The following is a 19,339-nucleotide window of genomic DNA, read 5'->3' as shown; positions in this document are numbered from 1 at the left end:
TTATTCATATGCTGTGTCTTGCACAGGCAATTCTGTATTACACATGGCATATGCTGGCCTTACACAGGCCAATATTAGCTGCCAAATCAGCCTCTCTATTTGGTAAGATTCTTTACTAGGCCACATAATATAATTTAAACTATCCGTTGGTTAAGTATTTATTCTGGAGGTATCGTTTTTCTTTAACTGATGGTTAAACACCCCCACTTTTGATTTTACTGCAATGCTATGCATGGAACATAAGGGTGAAGACACATGGAGCTACTAGTAGCAGCTACTTGTCACGGCTACCAAAATAGACAATGCTGATCATTTACTGATAACTGTCTCTCAATTCTGTCAAACCATGGAAATTCCCAGTATTGTCTATGGCAGGGTATTTTCTGGCATTTAGTAGCCGTGACAAGTAGTTGCTGCTTGACGGCACAGCTGTCCTGAGTTTGAGTATAACCTGGGTACTACCCTTGGCCCAGGGTCGCTGAAGAGCGAAGATGAAGAAGATGATCGGTGTGGTGCCTGCGCAGAAAATGAAGGTGCTTGAGCACTAATTTGAAGTTTCCTTATTTTACAGAGAAACATTTGTCTCTTGGTTTCCTTTATGAAAACTCTGTGGGAAAACCTGGGAATTGCACAAAAGACAAAATAAAATGGACGTGCTGGCCTACATATAGACTCCTTAGCACAGGGGTCTCAAACTCGCGGCCCGCGGGCCATTTGCGGCTCTCAGTACAGTATTTTGTGGCCCGCACCAATGCCTTCTCAAAAGCAATGAATGGATTGCGATTTTTATTGTGATTCAAGGGATAATGCAAGGCACGGCGGGCGGGAGCTGCTGATTGCGGAAATGACGTTATGCCACCATAACAGTTATTATGGGAAGACGTTCTGTGTGCACAATTAGCTGCTAACGTCTTCCCATAATAACTGTTATGATGGCATAACGTCATTTCCGCAATCAGCAGCTCCCGCCCGCTGTGCCTTGCATTATCCCTTGAAAGCCAATTTTTTGTGAAATCCCTTATGCGGCCCAGCCTCATCCTGACTTTGCCTCCTGCGGCCCCCAGGTAAATTGAGTTTGAGCCCCCTGCCTTAGCATGAGAACAAAAGTACCTCCACCTGGTGGTCAACTCTGAAAATGAATTGAACTGTTTTATAATTCCATTATCTACAGCAGTGATGCCTAACCTTTTATACCAGTTAGCCACATTCTAATGGAAAAAGTTTTGGAGAGCAATTCAAGCATTAAAGGAACAGTAACACCAAAAAATGAAAGTGTATAAAAGTAACTAAAATATAATGTGCTGCTGCCCTGCACTGGTAAAAGTTGTGTGTTTACTTCAGCTGCTATGTAGCCAAGGGGGCAGCCATTCAAAGGAGAAAAGGCACAGGCACATAGCAGATAACAGATAAAACACTATTATATTCTACAGAACTTATCTGTTATCTGCTATGTAACCTGTGCCTTTTCTCCTTTTTTCCAGCTTGAATGGCTGCCCCCATGGCTACACAGCAGCCTATTATATAAATTATAGTAGAGTTACTGTAGCAAACACACCAGTTTTATGAGTGCAGGGCAACAGTGCATTATATTTTTATTACTTTAAAGCTCTTTAATTTTTTGGTGTTACTGTTCCTTTAAATAAGTTCTTGTAAGAACTATAATTGGCTATTTGGTAGCCCCTATGTTGACTAGAACCCTACAGAAGGCTCTGTTTGACAATTACACTGGGTTTTTTTGCAATCAAAGCTTGTCTCCTAAGCAGAAATTCAAAAATAAGCACCTGCTTTCGGGACACATCCAAGGGGTTGGTGAGCAATGTGTTGCCCCCGAGCCACTGGTTGGGGATCACTGATCTACAGGGAGTGATTGGGAAAAGAAGCAGTGGCCTATGTGCAACAGTGCAAAAGGTTTCAGAAAGGAATGTGTGGCCCTAATCATCTACAATAAAAATGAATGTTTAAACCTAAATGAATGCTGAGTTTTCTGTGCCTTCCAGAAAGCTAATATTCAATTAAAAGGGGATCTGGCATTGATATAAAGATGCACCCAAACTGTAGCACATGCCTCATTTTCTTAATGAACTAATTTTCTCAAATAGTTTTTATTATATTTTTGCAAATATTGGTGTAAAATGGTACAAGAGCATTTTGTGGAGAAAACCTCAAATCTCCCCAAGTTCCACCTTATTTGTCTTGCAAGCTGAGCCACTCACTCACTGCTCCAGGCCCCTATGGGGATTGTCAGTGATATATGAACTACAGAAACACCGTATAAAAGTCCATCTATGGAAAGCCTCTTGGGATGATTTGTATTATGTAAATGACACACTGTGAATAAAGCAGCAATGTAATGTGCAAATCAATACAATTCCAATTTTCCAATGTGTCACCATACTACATAACATTTCACTTTTTTGCATTTTACAATGGGGCATCAGACTGCAACAGAATGCAGAAAAAATGCATAGCACGGGAACACATAAATAAATGCCTGTACGTAAGACCCCTTATTTATCATAGGATATATTTTAAAAGATAGTGGGGGTCTTTTCTGGCCAAATTTGCACCTTAGTAACCCGTGAAAACCAATCAGAGTTGTGCTTCCATTGTTCTACATCACAGACTGCTTTAAGGGCTTTGTTTGATGCTTTATATATTAATAGTTAAGGGAAAGGATCAATGGTTTCTATGCTTGTAATATGTGGTCACACCCTAACTTATGTAATGTAACAATATATGTATTGGTGAGCTTTCATCTTTTCTTGCTGCCCTTTCCCTCCAACATAGTCCTGCAGGACTTTATGCTGTGAATGTGGTTTTTGTACTGAAAAGGTTCCAAAGAGATAACAATTCACTACATGGTACTTATGTGTAAATACAGCTGAACCATTTCTGTACCACACCCAGCCTGATAAAAGGTCCTTTCAAATCTGGAACAGTGCTCCTGAAACTTTTCCTTAAGGGCTCTGGTACACGGGGAGATTAGTCGCCCGCGGCAAAACTCCCTGCTCGCGGGCGACTAATCTCCCCGAGTTGCCTTCCCCCTGCCATCCCACCGGCGAACATGTAAGTCGCCGGCGGGATGGCAGACACGGCAGCGCGATTTCGCGCAAATCGGCGAAGAAGACTCGCGAGGCTTTTTCGGCGATTTCCCAAAATCGCCCCGCCGCGTCTGCCATCCCGCCGGCGACTTACATGTTCGCCGGTGGGATGGCAGGGGGAAGGCAACTCGGGGAGATTAGTCGCCCGCAAGCAGGGAGTTTTGCCGCGGGCGACTAATCTCCCCGTGTACCAGAGCCCTTAATATCTACATCTACCTACATAACCAAAAACATACATATATATATACAATGAAGGATATCGCTTTCATTCAGCTTCCCTTTGGAGATCCAACCTTTGGTCAGTTTCCTCTTTGTTTACAGAAACAGAAAAACATAGGCGTATCAGCCATTCAGCAGTAGGTCCAAGAATATCTAGGATAGCAAATATTATTTCACCCCCATCAACCCTATCTAGATCCCCTGATTATCACATACCTTAAGCTGATTCTTGGACTGCAGAAAAACACAGGCTTAAGCTGGCCATACACGTGGCGATCTAACGATGTCACGATGTCATCGTCAGTTCCGTCACACACAGTCATGGCTGAAACAGCAGATAAGGAGGTAGAAACAATAGGATTTCTACCTCCTTCTGCCGATTCAGCCCTGACGGCAGATTTTGGTCAGGTGTCTTCTATGGCGCCCGATCAAAATTTTCTAACCTGGCCGATCGGCAAGTCGTCCGGTATCAGCAGCTTCCTGCGATATCGGTCGACTCGCCGACATGCCATACACGCACCGAATATCGTACGAAACGAGGTTTCGTACGATAGTATCGGTGCGTGTATGGCCAGCTTTAGAATCAGCCCATACGCTAGCATCAGCCTCCTACCCTGCCTGCATTTGGAAGTATTTTCTCTGCCCGAGTGCAGGCAGACATGGTGGGTATTGACAAAAAAGTATGAGAGTTTGCATTTCACAGCTGACATCTGCTGCGTATGCCTACACCCAGGTAGACACAATGTTTTAGGGTGCAGACACCCCTTTACAATTAGAAAATGAATGTTCTCTAATGTGCATTTGTATTAACTGTAATATTGTAATCTGTATGTTAATTTCAATTTAAAAAAAAAAAAGTGAATAAAGTATACAGTATATGATAGAATTATAAAAACATGGCGTTTCACTCTTGCATTTCTAGGGTGAGCATGATACTGTATAAGGATGGTGCTGTCCTCAAGTAAGATAGAAGAGGTTATAACAAGTAAAATAGTGGGATATTCTAGACCAGTGATCCCCAACCAGTGGCTCAGGGGCAACATGTTGCTCCCCAACCCCTTGGATGTTGCTCTCAGTGCCCCCAAACCAGGGAGTTATTTTTGAATTCCTCACTTGGTGGCAAGTTTAAGTTGAATAAAAACAAGAATTACTACCAAATAAAGCCTCCTGTAAGCTGATAATGTGCATAGAGGCTGCCTAATAGCCAATCACAGCCCTTATTTGGCACCTCCATGAACTTTTATGGTGCTTGTGTTACTCTCCAAGTCTTTTTACATTTGACTGTGGCTCACGAGTAAGAAAGGTTGGGGGTCCCCTGTTTTAGAACATGTGGGATTCAGAAGTTCTCTTATAAGTAAAAGGGATTTCTTTACAATAGAGTAAAATAACATTCATTTGTGTAGTATTTTTAATAACTCCCTTTCTGGGGTGTACCAATTAAAATTAAATAATGGCTAAAGAGTGATAGGGACATAAAAGTATAAGGTGACTGGTATCCTGGAAAAAGCAAGAATTTATGTCAGATCCTTGTATGTACCTTCGCCCCAGGTATAATTCAAAACAAATAATTTAAGAGACAGTTGCAAGGATAAGGGCTGGGAGGCAGAAACACTGCTCAGAGTGTTTATTGGTCACTACACAACATGTTTGTCAAGAGTGACAGTGACATGGAGCCGACAGAACTAAAGGTGACCATACAGGATAACAACTGCTCATTTGGTAAGGTCACCAAACGAGTGGATCTTTTCACCCATATACCCACACACAATGATGCATCAAATGAGTGCCTGATCCAATGAGAAAATCAAACCTGCACGTTCGATACCTGGTCAATTTTAGGCCAGATATTTGTTGGGTATGCCCACTGGGGGTCCTCATACACAGATAAGATGCCAAATCAGTCTGCAGGACCCAAATTGGCAGCTTAAATCTACCTGTGTATGGCAACCTTTACAAAAAAGCCAGAGTTCTGCTAAACAAAACTGCATAAAACAACATGGGCTTAACATGGGTTATATTAATACTGGCACCTACTGGTGTTCTTCCCCGGTCCTAGTTGCTCAAGTATCAATAGTTTAAAGTTCGCAACAGGCGGAAAAGTGGGCCCTTGATGTGGTGACCCAGCACACCCTAGGTCCAACCCTGACAACACATGTGCTATAGCTCTTAAGCACAGACTACTGAGAAAGAATGAATATGAGCCCAAGTAATTACTGTTTTTTTTTTTATACACAGGATTGGTTTATTTGTTTACTGGGACTTTGAAGCTGCCTCCATTTTTATAAAGCTTTCTTTGATATAGCGTTTTAATGAAACTAACTGGTCTATGGAATTAATAAGTTTAGATACAATATATATATATATATATATTTGGTTCTTTTTTTCTGCAATGTTTGTGATAATTTGCCCTACTTTTTACACTATAAATTTTCCTAAATCTAAGGTAAGTAAGTCACCTGTCACTCTATAATTGTTTCCCCCACTGGAGGTGTGGGCTAATATAGGCAGCACTCTGGCTTTAAAAAAAAAAAAAAAACCCTTAAAGTTTTAGGCTGCCCACATCAAGGCCTGTATACTGTGGGTTTGGGGGTTCGGCCAAATCCAAAAAAGTGGATTCGGTGCATCCCTACAACATATATACTGTTAGATCAGAGAGAAGTGTTCATGAGCAATACATTAGGAAGTTACAGATAGAGATAATAAAAGTAATTAATGTTTATTAAGGTCCCCATACACGGGCCGACTATTGCTGCCGATATCGGTCCCTTGGACCGATTCGGCAGCTAATCGGCCCGTGTATGGGGAGAGCAGAGCGGCCTGGCCGACCGAGATCTGGCCTGAAATTGGCCAGATCTCGATCGGCCAGGTTAGAAAATCTGGTCGGATCGGGGACCGCATCGGCTCGTTGATGCGGTCCCCGATCCGACTGCCCCATTGCCGCCCACATAATCCGATCGTTTGGCCCCAGGGCCAAACGATCGGATTATTTTTTTTTTAACCTAAATGCTCCCCGATATTGCCCACCCGTAGGTGGGGATATCGGGGGAAGATCCGCTCGCTTGGCAACATTGCCAAGCGAGCGGATCTGCTCATGTATGGCCACCTTAAGGATAGGTTGTAAATAGTTCAGGGGTCTGGACTGAGTCAGGTCACATAGTGTAACATGAAATGAAGGCCTTGTCTTAAAGGAACAGTAACACCAAAAAATGAAAGAGCTTTAAAGTAATAAAAATATAATGCACTGTTGCCCTGCACTGGGTAAAATTGGTGTGTTTGCTACAGTAACACTACTATAATTTATATAATAAGCTGCTGTGTAGCCACGGGGGCAGCCATTCAAGCTGGAAAAAAGGCAAAGGTTACAGTGGCTTGCAAAAGTATTCAGCCCCCTTGAACTTTTCCACATTTTGTCACACACCCCACTTTGCAGTTAGTTATTTATTTGTAAAATAAAATACAATAGTGTTTTATCTGTTATCTGCTATGTGCCTGTGCCTTTTCTCCTTTGAATGGCTGCCTCCATGGCTACATAGCAGCTTATTTATATAAATTATAGTAGACTTTCTGAAGTAAACACACAACTTTTACCAGTGCAGGGCAGCAGCACATTATATTTTAGTTACTTTTATACACTTTCATTTTTTGGTGTTACTGTTCCTTTAATGTATGAAATAACTCCATGCATTTGAATTCATAGATCTTTCTTTCTTGGTCAGTTTTAAAGTTCCCTTTTACAGTTAACACCTTCATGTTCTGAAGCCTGTGGTCTTAGAGCTCCAAAAGCTTGCATTGTTTTTTTGTTGTTAGTCAATATAGGTTTCATTTCTACAATACTTTTGTATTTGTGTTTTTTTATTTATTATTTATGCAAAGCATACAAATTCCTTGCAGATAGACCTCAGTAATAAAAAGTGCAACAAGAGGTATGCTGTGTCAGTCAACAGCATTCAGTACAGATAGAAAGTTCCTCCTGATGCCTAAATGGAGCTTAATGATGAGCCTTGAACAGAATTTAAACCTTTTATTTTAGAGTAAGGCGGAAGTTTGTTTATTTCCTTATAAGGAAACAGTTTATCCACAAATCCATAATTCACATCCACATATTAATAGGAATGTCAAGTGATTTCTACAACAAAAAATTAACAGAACTTGGTTAAAAATGTTTTTGCTCCCCCTGTGAGCTGCCTCATGGTATCCCCTTTGTAAAAGTCGCAGCAACTTTTATAATATCCTATGGTGCAAAAGTCTACTTTGGGCTTAGGTATCAGAGTGTGTATTTGTGTCGAATGATTAAAGGAACAGTAACACCAAAAAATGAAAGTGTTTTAAAGTAATTAAAATATAATGTACGGTTGCCCTGCGTTGGTAAAACTGGTAAGTTAGCAACAGAAACGCTACTATAGTTTATATAAATGAGCTGCTATGTCAACACGGAGGCAGCCATTGAAGCTGGGAAAAAGGAGAAAAGGCACAGGCACAGGCACATAGCAGATAACAGATAAGCTTTGTAGAATATAATGGGGTTTTATCTGTTATCTGCTAAGTAACCTGTGCCTTTTCTCCTGTAAATGGCTGCCCCCGTAGCTACACAGCAGCTTTATTATATAAACTATAGTAGTCTTTCTAAGGAAAACACACCAATTGTACCAGTACAGGGCAGCATTACATTATATAGTAATTACTTCTATACACTTTTTGGTGTTACTGTCCCTTTAAAGGGGTAGTTGCTGATGATATCATGATGTAGATTAGAACAATCTGCAACTAGTTGAGATCACTGGCAATTAAAGAGAGGGACTGAAAAGAAATATCAACCTGGGGGGGTGGTAAGTTTATCTCATATTGAGTAGTTGTACAGTTTTTTCTACCAGCACTAAAGGTGACCACACGTGGCGATTTTCGATGGTCACATGAAAGATCGTTCCCACTCTCCACAGACATTCAGGGATGAATCGCCAGATATGGAGGTAGAAACAACAGGATTTTTTCTGGCGATTCAGCCCTAAAAGTAGATTTTGCTCAGGTGTCTTTAATGGCACCTGGTTAAAATCTTTTAACCCGCCTGATCGGCGAGTCGACCGATATCCACAGTCTTCTGCAATATCAGTCGCCTCGCCGACTTGCCATACACACACCTAATATCGTACAAACGATATCATCGGTGCATGTATGGGCAGCTTAATAGTTTGACTTGTATGTTCTCTTTTGTACATAAAGTCAGGGTATCTAGAATTCCCCAACATCTTAACCCCCACTGGTGTTCCCTATATCTGGAATGCATAAACAGTAGATACCTCTTCTTAGTTAAAGGTAGATTATACTTTTTAGAGATTGCTGCACTTGATGAGAGAATTCAGCTGGCCAATCCGGTCATCCTCTCACTAACTTCCCAGAGCTTCTTGGCCACAGCGTCGTCCCGAGCGTGAGGCTTTACCTGTCTAACCTGGCAATTGTCAAAGTAGCGACCACTGTACATTTCAATGCCCTCTTGTACAGCACAGTATATGGAGGTTTGTGCTCCATTCATGGGTGTACGGAGAAAGAGCCAAGAAACTGGTTCAATAAGTACTTTTATCCAGCTTGGCAAGCTGCGTGCGAGGTTTGTGTGTACAGTTCCTGCCAAAAAAGAAATAAATACATTAGCATTATGCACAAATTTAATCAATTCTCCATCAGTAATACAGTGGCTAACCCATATACCAGTTGGTTCAACATGTGATTAATATCACAATGAAGAACTGGTGTGAAGAGGGTTATTCTAAAACAATGTGCCCTACATTTCAGTGTTTATTAAGAAGCAGCAGATTAATGGCTCATTTCCAATGTATCAGTATATTGTTATTGAGCTGTTGGTGACAGGGAATGCTACAGAGGACACAGTCACACAAGACTGCAGTCTTCTCTAGCTCCAGGTTGATTAATAGATACCACTGGTACATGTATGGAGGTAATTAGCCAACTGGGTTTTCTAATTTAAGGCATTCAGAACTAGCATAGCATAGAATATGAGCCTCCAGAATACTTAGATGGCCAGATTTCAGTCATGTGACAATGATGCGGCTAATATTTTTTTAAACATATATGGTGTATTGCACATTTGTTTGTAGGAATGGATTGCTTGGCATGTTAAGGAGTTACCTGGATGAACGGAGTAACAAGTCACGCTGGTCCCCTGCAATCTGTTGGCGAGCTCCCGAGCAAAGAGGACATTGCACAGCTTGCTGTCACAGTATGACTGAAGTGTGTCTTTCACATGTTCTGATGGGACACTGATCTTATTGAAATCAATCTTTCCCCATTCGTGGGCATAGGATGCTAAAACCACAATGCGGCTAGGGGTGCTCTGTTTGAGTCGGTCCAGAAGCAAGGAAGTCAGGAGGAAATGTCCAAGGTGGTTGACCCCAAATACAATGTTATATCCTTCTGCAGTCTTTCCGAAGCCACTGAGACCTAAAGAAAGGCACATTCAATAATAAACTCCCCACAAGCATTCTGTATTCAAGCTTTATCAAAGAAGCACCCTTTCATCTTTCTAATGGATTTACTTATGTTCCCTTACCTGCGTTGTTGATAAGTATGTCCAGGCGAGGCTCACTACTGAGGAATGCTCTGCAGAAGGACCTGACTGACTCTAGGCTGGCCAGATCAAGTTTCATGAAAACCACCTGATTGTTTCCCGAGAGCTGAATAAAAGCAAGAGAGAATGGGAGTGTGTTACAGTCTCATCTTAGTGGAAGAAGTTAATGTAAAAGTAGTATGTGGCACGCACTAATAAAGATGCAGTATACCCCCTCCCCCCCAAGCTCAACATGAGTGCAATGAATAGGACTGGTGATGAAAAGGGCCAAAGCTAAATGTAAAAGAGACACATTCTCCTTCCTGTTCTTAAAAGCACAATAAAAATATCCAATACCCGTGGGTTTGGGTCACAATGTAGGGAATGCAGGTCAAGCCTTTGGTATTGCCAGACCTGCCACCTTAAGCAAGGGTGCATTACCTTTTGGCAAGACCTCCCTGTTGTTGAAGTCAGCGACAGGTCCCTCCTCCTCAGCAGGTCTGGGTTGAGGGTCCATGAGCTTGAGTTGGGAACATCAGGCAAGGTTTGTGGCAGTCATCTACTCCAGGGATCCTCAACCTTTCTTACTCGTGAGCCACAGTTAAATGTAAAATGACTTGGAGAGCAACACAAGCACCATAAAAGTTAATGGAGGTGCCAAATAAGGGCTAAGATTGGTTATTAGGCAGCCTCTATGCACCCTATCAGGAGGCTTTATTTGGTAGTAAATCTTGTTTTTATTAAACCAAAACTTGCCACGAAGTCAGGAGTTCAAAAATAACTACCTGGTTTGGGGGCACTGAGAGCAACATCCAAGGGGTTGGTGGGCAACATGTTGCTTATGTGCCACTGGTTGGGGATCACTGATTTACTCTGTCCAGGGCTTACTGAAGACCAAGCTGCATATCAAATGCCAAAAACATTATCAAGCATATAACTCCTATGTAATGTAACCAATAAACACATACATGTTGAACACATACTGGCATGCATGTACCTCAGCTATATGCCAAACAGAATAAACAATGTTAGGAAAAGTGTTTCTTTCATAAACATCCCTCCCTACCTAGCATAAAACAATAGCACTCAAGATGCATCACGGGCTGTTGATGTAGACAGTATTTGGAATGATGGGTATTTAAGACAAATAAAAAGTTAAGCTTAACCTATACAGGGATAACAAAAGGTAGAAAGGGGGAAGGAGATGATGGGGAATGAAGAACGTATAATCATGCATAGGCAATGAAGGCCACCATTTAGTTTTCAGTGAGAGACCAAAAGATGAATAGAAGACGGCCTGAATTAAAAAGTAACAGTAATACAACAATAACTTGAAAATTGTAGGTGTAGATCACCAAGCAAGGAGCCCTGCACAATGTTTATCGGGCCAATAACATGATATAGCGCCCGATATGGCGTTATATAATGATGTCAGATAAACCAAGTTACGTGAAATGCTGTGATTCGTCCATAAAAGTGATTCCACTATTGGCTGAAGCATATGTCTTTCACAAGGCCAAATAATTTACCAAACTACCAGCAGCAATGTAAAAAAAAAATGAAGGGAAGGAGTGAACATAGCAAAACTAATGTATTATCTCTTAAATGGTGCAAAAAAACAACATATTTAGAAAAATGCATTATTTTATTTTAGCTTTTCAGTCTTTACCTTTTGACTGTATGATACTTCCCCTAACTGGTCAGATTCCTCCTGTTGTTTATATGATACTAGTTCCCCTGTAATTTACTAAGGCCCCTCCATGCTGCTGGTGCATAGAAAAAAAACGGCATTTCTTTGTGAAAAAGCAAATGTGGATTCTGCTGTTATGAAAGTGACTTGCTCAACAAGCTTCCCCATGTAAACATTACAACTGATTTATGTAAGCGACCTAGTCCCTACTTCCTACATGCCTATGCTGCTTGGATTAACTCCATCTGTCTGTCTGGCCTGACAACATTGCACAGAGGGTAATGGCACATGGAGTGCTTTCATGATCCATGTTTCCAGGCTGCCTCACTGAATAAGCACTTTCAGACAATTACAATGCACCCACCAGGGAACAATAAGGGCAGCTTTAGTGGCACAGTTACAGGCTGCTAAAAGATGCAGCTCTCAGTCTGCCCAAAATGCACCCCATGTGCCATTATTCTAATGGGGATCCTAAAAGGTGTTTGTTATGTTCTGATCATGGACCCAAACAGTGAGAGGCAGGGCATGCAGGCAAATGAAAACAAAGCTGCAAGCTTCTAGGAAACATTACTTAAAGGAAGTTTTAGGCCATTCTGCAACAGGGATTGTGGAACTGTGGCTCCTGAATGAAGAGCCTGAGATTCAGCGCTGTTGTGTTAGCATGGAGATGTTTGTTAAAGGACACACAGGGAGGCTCACTTACCTTTCTTATGTCATAGGCAGCAGCCTCTCCTGTCTCTTTGACCCGACACGCCAGGATAACGCGCGCTCCCCTCTTAGCCATGTCCAGTGCTGTCATTTTCCCAATGCCAACATTCGCTCCTGGAAAGAATGGGGAGATGCTGAGTGTAACAACAGTAGTACAGGTTAACAACTGCTTGAATATACTCACCTTGCAGTAAACACATAATGTGTGGCTGCTATGAACTCACTTGTGGGAATTGACATTAGGAAAAATGTAAGTTTAAGGGCTCTATCTCCCCGTGTGCCAGAGCCCTAAAACAGAGCAAGACTCAGGGGCTAATTCATCAGAGAACTGGGAAGTGATTAACACCCATTCAAACTGTAAAGGAATTTTTAGGAATCAAATTTAATGATCAGTTTGATAAGGGGCTCATACTCTCAGGTGTCTGATTGTTAACTGTGTAACAGAATGAGCAGCAGTTCAGTCAAGCTGGCCGCCCCTGTGTCAGACCAAATCCGGCTGGTGGGACTCTCCTGCAACCAAACCAGAATGAAATAGGGACTGGCCACATTGCTGTATGAATGAGTCCAATCAGATATTGCTCAGGAAGGGAAATCAATCTGGTCTCATAAATATGTTCCTGGCTTTGCTGGTTTGATCAATTAAGGCCAAATCAACTGCTATTATTTGTGCGCTCCATATAGGGCAAGTATATACGTGAATAAACATGGCTATTTTTAGTTATATGGCTTAGGGCTGAAGTGCTACTTTCAACAAAAGGTGGCCACATGCTACTTGGTAATTGGTACCGTTTGTTCATATCCTCCACTGAGGTTCATGAACATTCCCTGAATCGTCAGATATGGATTCAGCCCTTAACGCAGATTTTGCTTGGACGCCTTCAACAGCGCCCAATCAAAATTTTTTGTCCTGTCCAACTGACGGGAGAACCAATATCCAAAGCTTTTGTGATATCGGTCATCTTGTCCAGCCACCATACAAGCACAGAATATTGTAAGAAATATTGATGGGTGTATGGCCAGCTTTAGGCTCACATTGCGCATTCTCTCTGTGATAACAAACAACAAGCTTAGAGTAATCCTTAGATCCCTCTGTTGGGCACGTTATCTGCTGCTTATTTGTAGGGCAGGGGTGTGCTGGGTTCTGTTACCTCCTTAGTGCTTGAAAAAAAAAAAAAAACTATTTACTTTAAATGGGTGGTTCACCTTTAAGTTAACTTTTATTATGTTGTAGAATGGCAACTTTTCAATTGGTCTTCATTTTTAAAAATAGTTTTTGAATTATTTGCCTTCCTCTTCTGACCCTTTCCAGCTTTCAGATGGGGGTCAATGAACCCAGCAGCCAAAAAAAACAATTTCTACAATTATATTATTATTACTTTTTAGTACTTATCTTTCTAGAGCAGTGACTCCCAACCAGTGGCTCGTTGCCCCTCTGATGTTACTCCCAATGTCCTCAAAGAAGGTTTTCAATTATAATTTTCTGACTTTAAGACAAGATTTGTAGGCATAAAGAACATGTGTTCTGTCAAGCGGAGCCCCCTGTGGTCTGCCAGTCAGTAGTCTATCACAGCCCCTATTGGTCATCCCCTAGGAATTTTTTTCATGTTTGTGTTGCTCCCCAACATTTTTTTGGACCCTAGCAACTGAATAGCTGCCTACAAACTGGAGAGCAGCCGATTAAAAAACTAAATAATTCAAAAACTGGAAATAATTAAAAATAAAGCCCAATTGAAATTTATTTCAGAACAGCATTCCCTACATCATATTAAAAGTTAATGTAAAAGTGAACAGCCCCTTTAATGGAAAGAACCTGACAGTGCTGGCAAAAGGCAGAAAAGTCTAGTATACAACTCCCTAACCTGTGTACATCTGTCCTACATATAAACAGTGGCTACCCAGCCCTAGGGATGTACAGATCACTGTAAGCTTGTTCTCTCTGCCTTGTCACTATCACACCCAGACCTTGTGACTGGGATTACAATTCTGCCGTTACGGAATTACATAGCTATGATTTGACACATTCGATCCAAGGTTCTGCTCAAAAAGTCAGAAAGTAGTGACAGACACGTTTGGGCGTAACATCCACTTGTCTGCACTTGCTTTAAAATCTTTTTTCGCCAGTGTCCGAGAGCTAAAACGAGGCAACTTTCATTGGATCAAACACAAGCAGACATAGAGTGAACATACAAACTCCTTAAAGGTAGCCCCCTGACTAGAACCAGACTTAGCATCTCAGTGCTGCAAGGCAAACAATGCCAGCCACTGTGCCACTGTGCCACTGTGCCACTGTGCTGTCCCAATCAAATTGTGCTGCTGGGGGACCTGCTGAAATCTGAGCCCCACATGTATTGCATTATTCACTGCTTTCATGAGAGTGTTTCAATGAATGGGCTTAATTTGGAGCTGCAGAGCTTACTGCTCACTATGCACAGCCCCTACATACATTATTTTTTGTGAAAGTTGTATTGTTCTGTTTACTCAACATCCCGGTTGCTCCTTGCAGTCCTAATCCTGTAGGTGAAGCCTGGCATCTGACAAGTCGGACAGAGCATATGAATCCAACGAAATCAGATCAAAGTCTGCAGTGTACACAAGGCCTACAGGTACAATAGTCCTACACAAGCTCTATCCTGGTCGGAGGAGCTCCTAGTCACTCAGCTGCACTCCACAAGTTACTTCTTGTGACATAGGACCCTCTACTGACTCCAAGAAGCTTAAAGTGAACGTAAAAAAAAAAAATCCTTACAAAAAAAAATAAAAATTAACTAATCAATATTTAACACATTTTCAATGGTTTCATCTTTTCTTTGTAAGTACTGTCGCACTCAGTATCTGTCTGTCCCTTTCTATTCAGCCTGGGTGGTTCTGACTTATGAAACAATGTAGCAGGATCCAGTTGCTGAACAGACTCATACAGAAGCTAGCCAGGCATGACATATTATTGGGTAGTTTTCTTTCTCTTACCCGTCACTATGACAGTCTTGCCCTTCAGGCTGGCGTCGCTCCGGCATTGCCTTCCTCTAATCAAGTTGAAATAGATGAGTATATATGCCCCAATGCCGAGCCCCACCACAAGCATCACCGGTACCATGGCTGCCCCAGACACCGCGCTGCTACACGTACGGAGCGACTGTCACTACAACACAAGCTACAGCTCGCCCGTCTCTCCCGCCCCACTCATAGTCCTACAAGCCTTACTGTATTTGGCGCTTAACTGGTTAAAGGCCCCGCCCCTCTCCATCTTCCATGTAGCGAGTGAACAGAGTAACGGGCCAATAGGAACATCACATAGCCGGTATCCCCGCCCTAGCCTATCGGGCTAGCTCCAATCCTATTGAACAAAACACAGAACACGAGCCGCCAGCAGATATCCTCTGATGTTTACGGAAGCCTGCAAAGCCCAAACCAATAGATTATCGCAGCCAAGTCATTGTGTTTGTGAGGCTCATCTGCCCTGGTTATGTAACTGCCTTTCTCGCTTGCCAGCTATGCAATAATTAGTTATTATCAGTAATATCAGTGACATAAGTATGATGACTTTGCTCTTAGTGACAAGCAGCTCACTGGGGTTGCCATGAATGTATTCTGCTTTGTGTCCAGAGTTGAAACTTCTACAACCACAATATCTCCCAACCTTTGAAAGGGGCATTATCTGTTGAACTAGGTGGAAGTTCACTGAGCCTGTAACCAACAAGGCCCCAGTAAAGCCTCTGAAGAAGTCAGGGAGCAGGGACACAGCCAACAAATCTTTAGTCAAAAACACTTTATCATTTGTTATAGAACTTTCTAGGAAATTGAGATAGATTGTTCTAGCTAGCAAGAGTAGTTCTGTGCTCCACTTTAGGATTTGATAGCAGGGAGAAGCTCTTCTCCAGGCTCTGCTTGCCTAAAGCTGGCCATACACGCCCCAATATAATAGCTGGGCGCTGCCAAACAAGGGGTACATAATCTGCGTGAGAACAATTGCATGTTGGGCAAGTATCAGCGATGTTCCGTGCAGTCTGTGAGATGTCAGATATGTTCTATTTACATACCTGAACTGAATCATTTTATCCTTAGAGCCTATTGGTAAGAGGGGAACCAAAGGTCAGTGAGTTAATTTCCTTAGATCAGGGGTTGTAGCAAATAAATACACAGAAAAAGGTTGTGGGAGCACTCCAAGGCTAAATAAAGTATACAAATACAACGGAAGTGCGACTGATCTGGCCAAATTAAAAACATACAAAAAGAAAAAGGGATTGATCAATGCACATTCCCTGGTCCCCTGTTTCATAAGTAAATTGTCTATGTTAGTTTTATGCTAGTGCATATATTGACAAAAAACAGGGGTTTTTAGTTAAAAAATTATGATCATAAGATTGGTAAGCCACCATACCACATCAAGGTAAACCCCGTATGGTGGTCCTATATAAGCAAAAGGCATGGGAGTGACTAAGCCCTCTGATTCAAACCAGCCCCCAGGTCAAGAATGGCAATAGTGCACGGGAGTGCCAGCCTTTGAAAAATATGACCAGAGGTAAATAGATAGGACCACCATGATAAGGTTGATATATTGTTATTATTCTGGAGGGACCCTGTTTGGGCCAACATTATAGTAAGGTGGTAATAAAGATATTGTGCTGTGACGGGTTTGGCCACCTGGATCCTCCCGATGAGTGGGGGGGATAAGCCTTCAGCCATTTTAGTGTATACTCAGTGAGGTAAAAAAATGTACTTTGCCATCCTGCACTACCTGTAACCGTGCTGGAAAGGACATGAAATATGGCTGCTTTGTTGCTTTCGGAGCTTTTTCCTTCACAGTAGAGAATTTGAGTTGCTGTTTACTTACTTCAATAGAATAGACTGGAAATATGGACACTTTGTGGTTTTCAAACTGAATGGAGCCCAGTTTTCTGGCTTCCTGTAAAATCATGCCTTGATCCTTGTAACTGAGTAGATGGGCTACAATCATGTACGGAGGGGCGCCAGGAGGCGAGATTTACTGGGAACACTGTGAGCTCGTTCAACTATAAAGTATTGTGAAAATGGTTCCCTGACAAAAGTATGAATGAATAAGCCTTTACTCAACAAACAGTTCCGTACAGTATGTCTGCCCTCTGCCCGTTCTGGAATGTCCACTATGCGGGTATTGTTCAGCCTCAGGCAGTTTTCCATGTGGTCTGGTTTGGCTTGTAAGGCAGCTCTCGTGGGCATGGTGCTCCTGTGTACTTTGGCCCTGTAAGTCAGATATGCACCTCTCTGTCTCGTGTGTGCATTCCCTAAAGTTCTGCATGTCTAGTTTAATAACATTAAAGTCCAGCTTTAAGTTGTTAAGCTTGTTAAGTACAGTGGCATGGTTAAAGCCCAGTAATTGTGTGATACCCCGAGTGTTAGTCCAGGGGTACATGCAGGAAGGGGTTGGGGCACCAAACTGTTAATGGAAACTCTTAAAGAGGTGGTTCACCTTTAAGCAAAATTTTAGTATGCTATAGAATTGGAATTATTTCACTTCTTCTTCCAACTCTTTGCAGTTTTTAAGACTTCACTGACCCCAGCTGCCAAAAAACATTTGCTCTGTGAGGCTACAGTTGTATCGTTGTTGTTACTTTTTGTAACTTTATTTTCTACTCAGGCCCCCCTGATTCATATATCAGTCTTTCATCCAAACCACTCCCTGGTTGCTAAGGTAACTTGGACCCTAGCAACCAAATAACTGCTAAAACTCCAAACTGGACGGATCATGAACTGAAAAGGAAATGACTAAGGAACTACAAATAATAAAAAATGAAGACCAATTGCAAATTGTCTCAGAATATTACTGATCTACAACATGCTAAAAGTTAACTCAAAGGTGAACAAGGAGACTGGATCAGCCACAGACAGGGGAAGCATAGACTGTCAATTTATTTAATAAGTACCAGCCACGAGTGATGTGCAGGTCGGGAAAAACTCAACCCACACCCAGCCCTAACCTGCAAAACCTTAACCCCAAAATGTTGCCATTGTAGGACCCACAATATCCAGCTCTGTACGCTGCTTCTGCACGTGTCTCTTTGGGAGCAGTGGAGGAGTGTACTTCCCCAGTCTGACCCTCGTCCAACCCAACCTGCGATTGTCACCCAAATTTCAACCTGAGCCCTCCTAACCCATGGGTTTCGGGTCAACCCACACATTACTACTAGCCACATATAAAGGCCACATGATACACTCTATATATCTGAAATAGTGATGTGCAGGTTGATCAGAAACCTGCTGGATTTCTGGGTTGGACAGGTTTGGGTTGAAATTTGGATGACCATTGTGGATTCAGGTTGAGCCAAACTGGGGAAGTACACTCCTTGGTTAGGTGCGGGTTCTACATGGGCAATATTTTTTTTTTTTTTGTAACTTACAATTTTTATTGAAAAATTTAGGGGGTACAGAAAAGAAGGGGAGGGTTAGCAGTTTCACTTATACAAATGAACAAATCACAATAAAGCATTTTATACCATTGGTTATATCTTTGTCGTCTGTCGTTCTTATACGTTGTAAGGGAGAGGGAAAAAAATACAGTGGAAAAAGAAAAAAAAGGGGGGTCGGGGGGGGTTGTTTAACCGTTAATTAAGGGGAAGTTGAGGCTCCAAGGAGATTTTTTCACGTCTATATAGGAATACACAGATCTATATTTACATTGGCTGTGTAAGTAGGTCCCAAGGTGACCATATCTTTAAGCATTGTGGATTTCTGTTTTGCAGCCGGGCTAAACTGTATTCAAATTGTTTGATATGGTTAACTTTTTGCTTTACTTCTAAAAGCGAGGGGATAGTGGGGGTCTTCCATTTGGCAGCAATAGAAATGCGGGCCACCGAGAGCACTTGGTTGACTAATTTCTGTGCGTGGTGTGGCAATTGTTTATAGGGCTTACCCAAGAGTAGGGTAGTGATATCTTTTTCTAGGGGTGTGAGCGTGATCTGGCATATTAGAGCCAATATCTCCTCCCAGTATGGTTGTATCATAGGGCATTGCCAAAAGATATGGGGTAGATCCCCGGGTTGCCCACAGCCCCTCCAGCAATTTTGTGTTGTTTCCGGGAATAGTGAATGGAGC

The 19,339-nt window shown here is 42.1% G+C and overlaps 1 protein-coding gene across 1 annotated transcript; it reads right to left on the bottom strand.

Moving 5' to 3' along the window:
- Positions 1 to 7,326: 7,326 nt before the first annotated feature.
- dhrs13 (dehydrogenase/reductase (SDR family) member 13) lies at positions 7,327 to 15,385 on the bottom strand. The gene is given in 5 exon segments (NM_203980.1): positions 7,327 to 8,936; positions 9,459 to 9,770; positions 9,880 to 10,003; positions 12,270 to 12,388; positions 15,239 to 15,385. Coding segments are annotated over 5 exon segments (945 nt in total). The 5' UTR covers positions 15,366 to 15,385; the 3' UTR covers positions 7,327 to 8,673.
- Between the last annotated feature and the right edge of the window lie 3,954 nt (positions 15,386 to 19,339).

Source organism: Xenopus tropicalis, chromosome 2 (genome assembly GCF_000004195.4).
Source record: "Xenopus tropicalis strain Nigerian chromosome 2, UCB_Xtro_10.0, whole genome shotgun sequence".
Classification (NCBI taxonomy): Eukaryota; Metazoa; Chordata; class Amphibia; order Anura; family Pipidae; genus Xenopus; species Xenopus tropicalis.
This window is presented reverse-complemented; position numbering and strand designations above follow the sequence as displayed.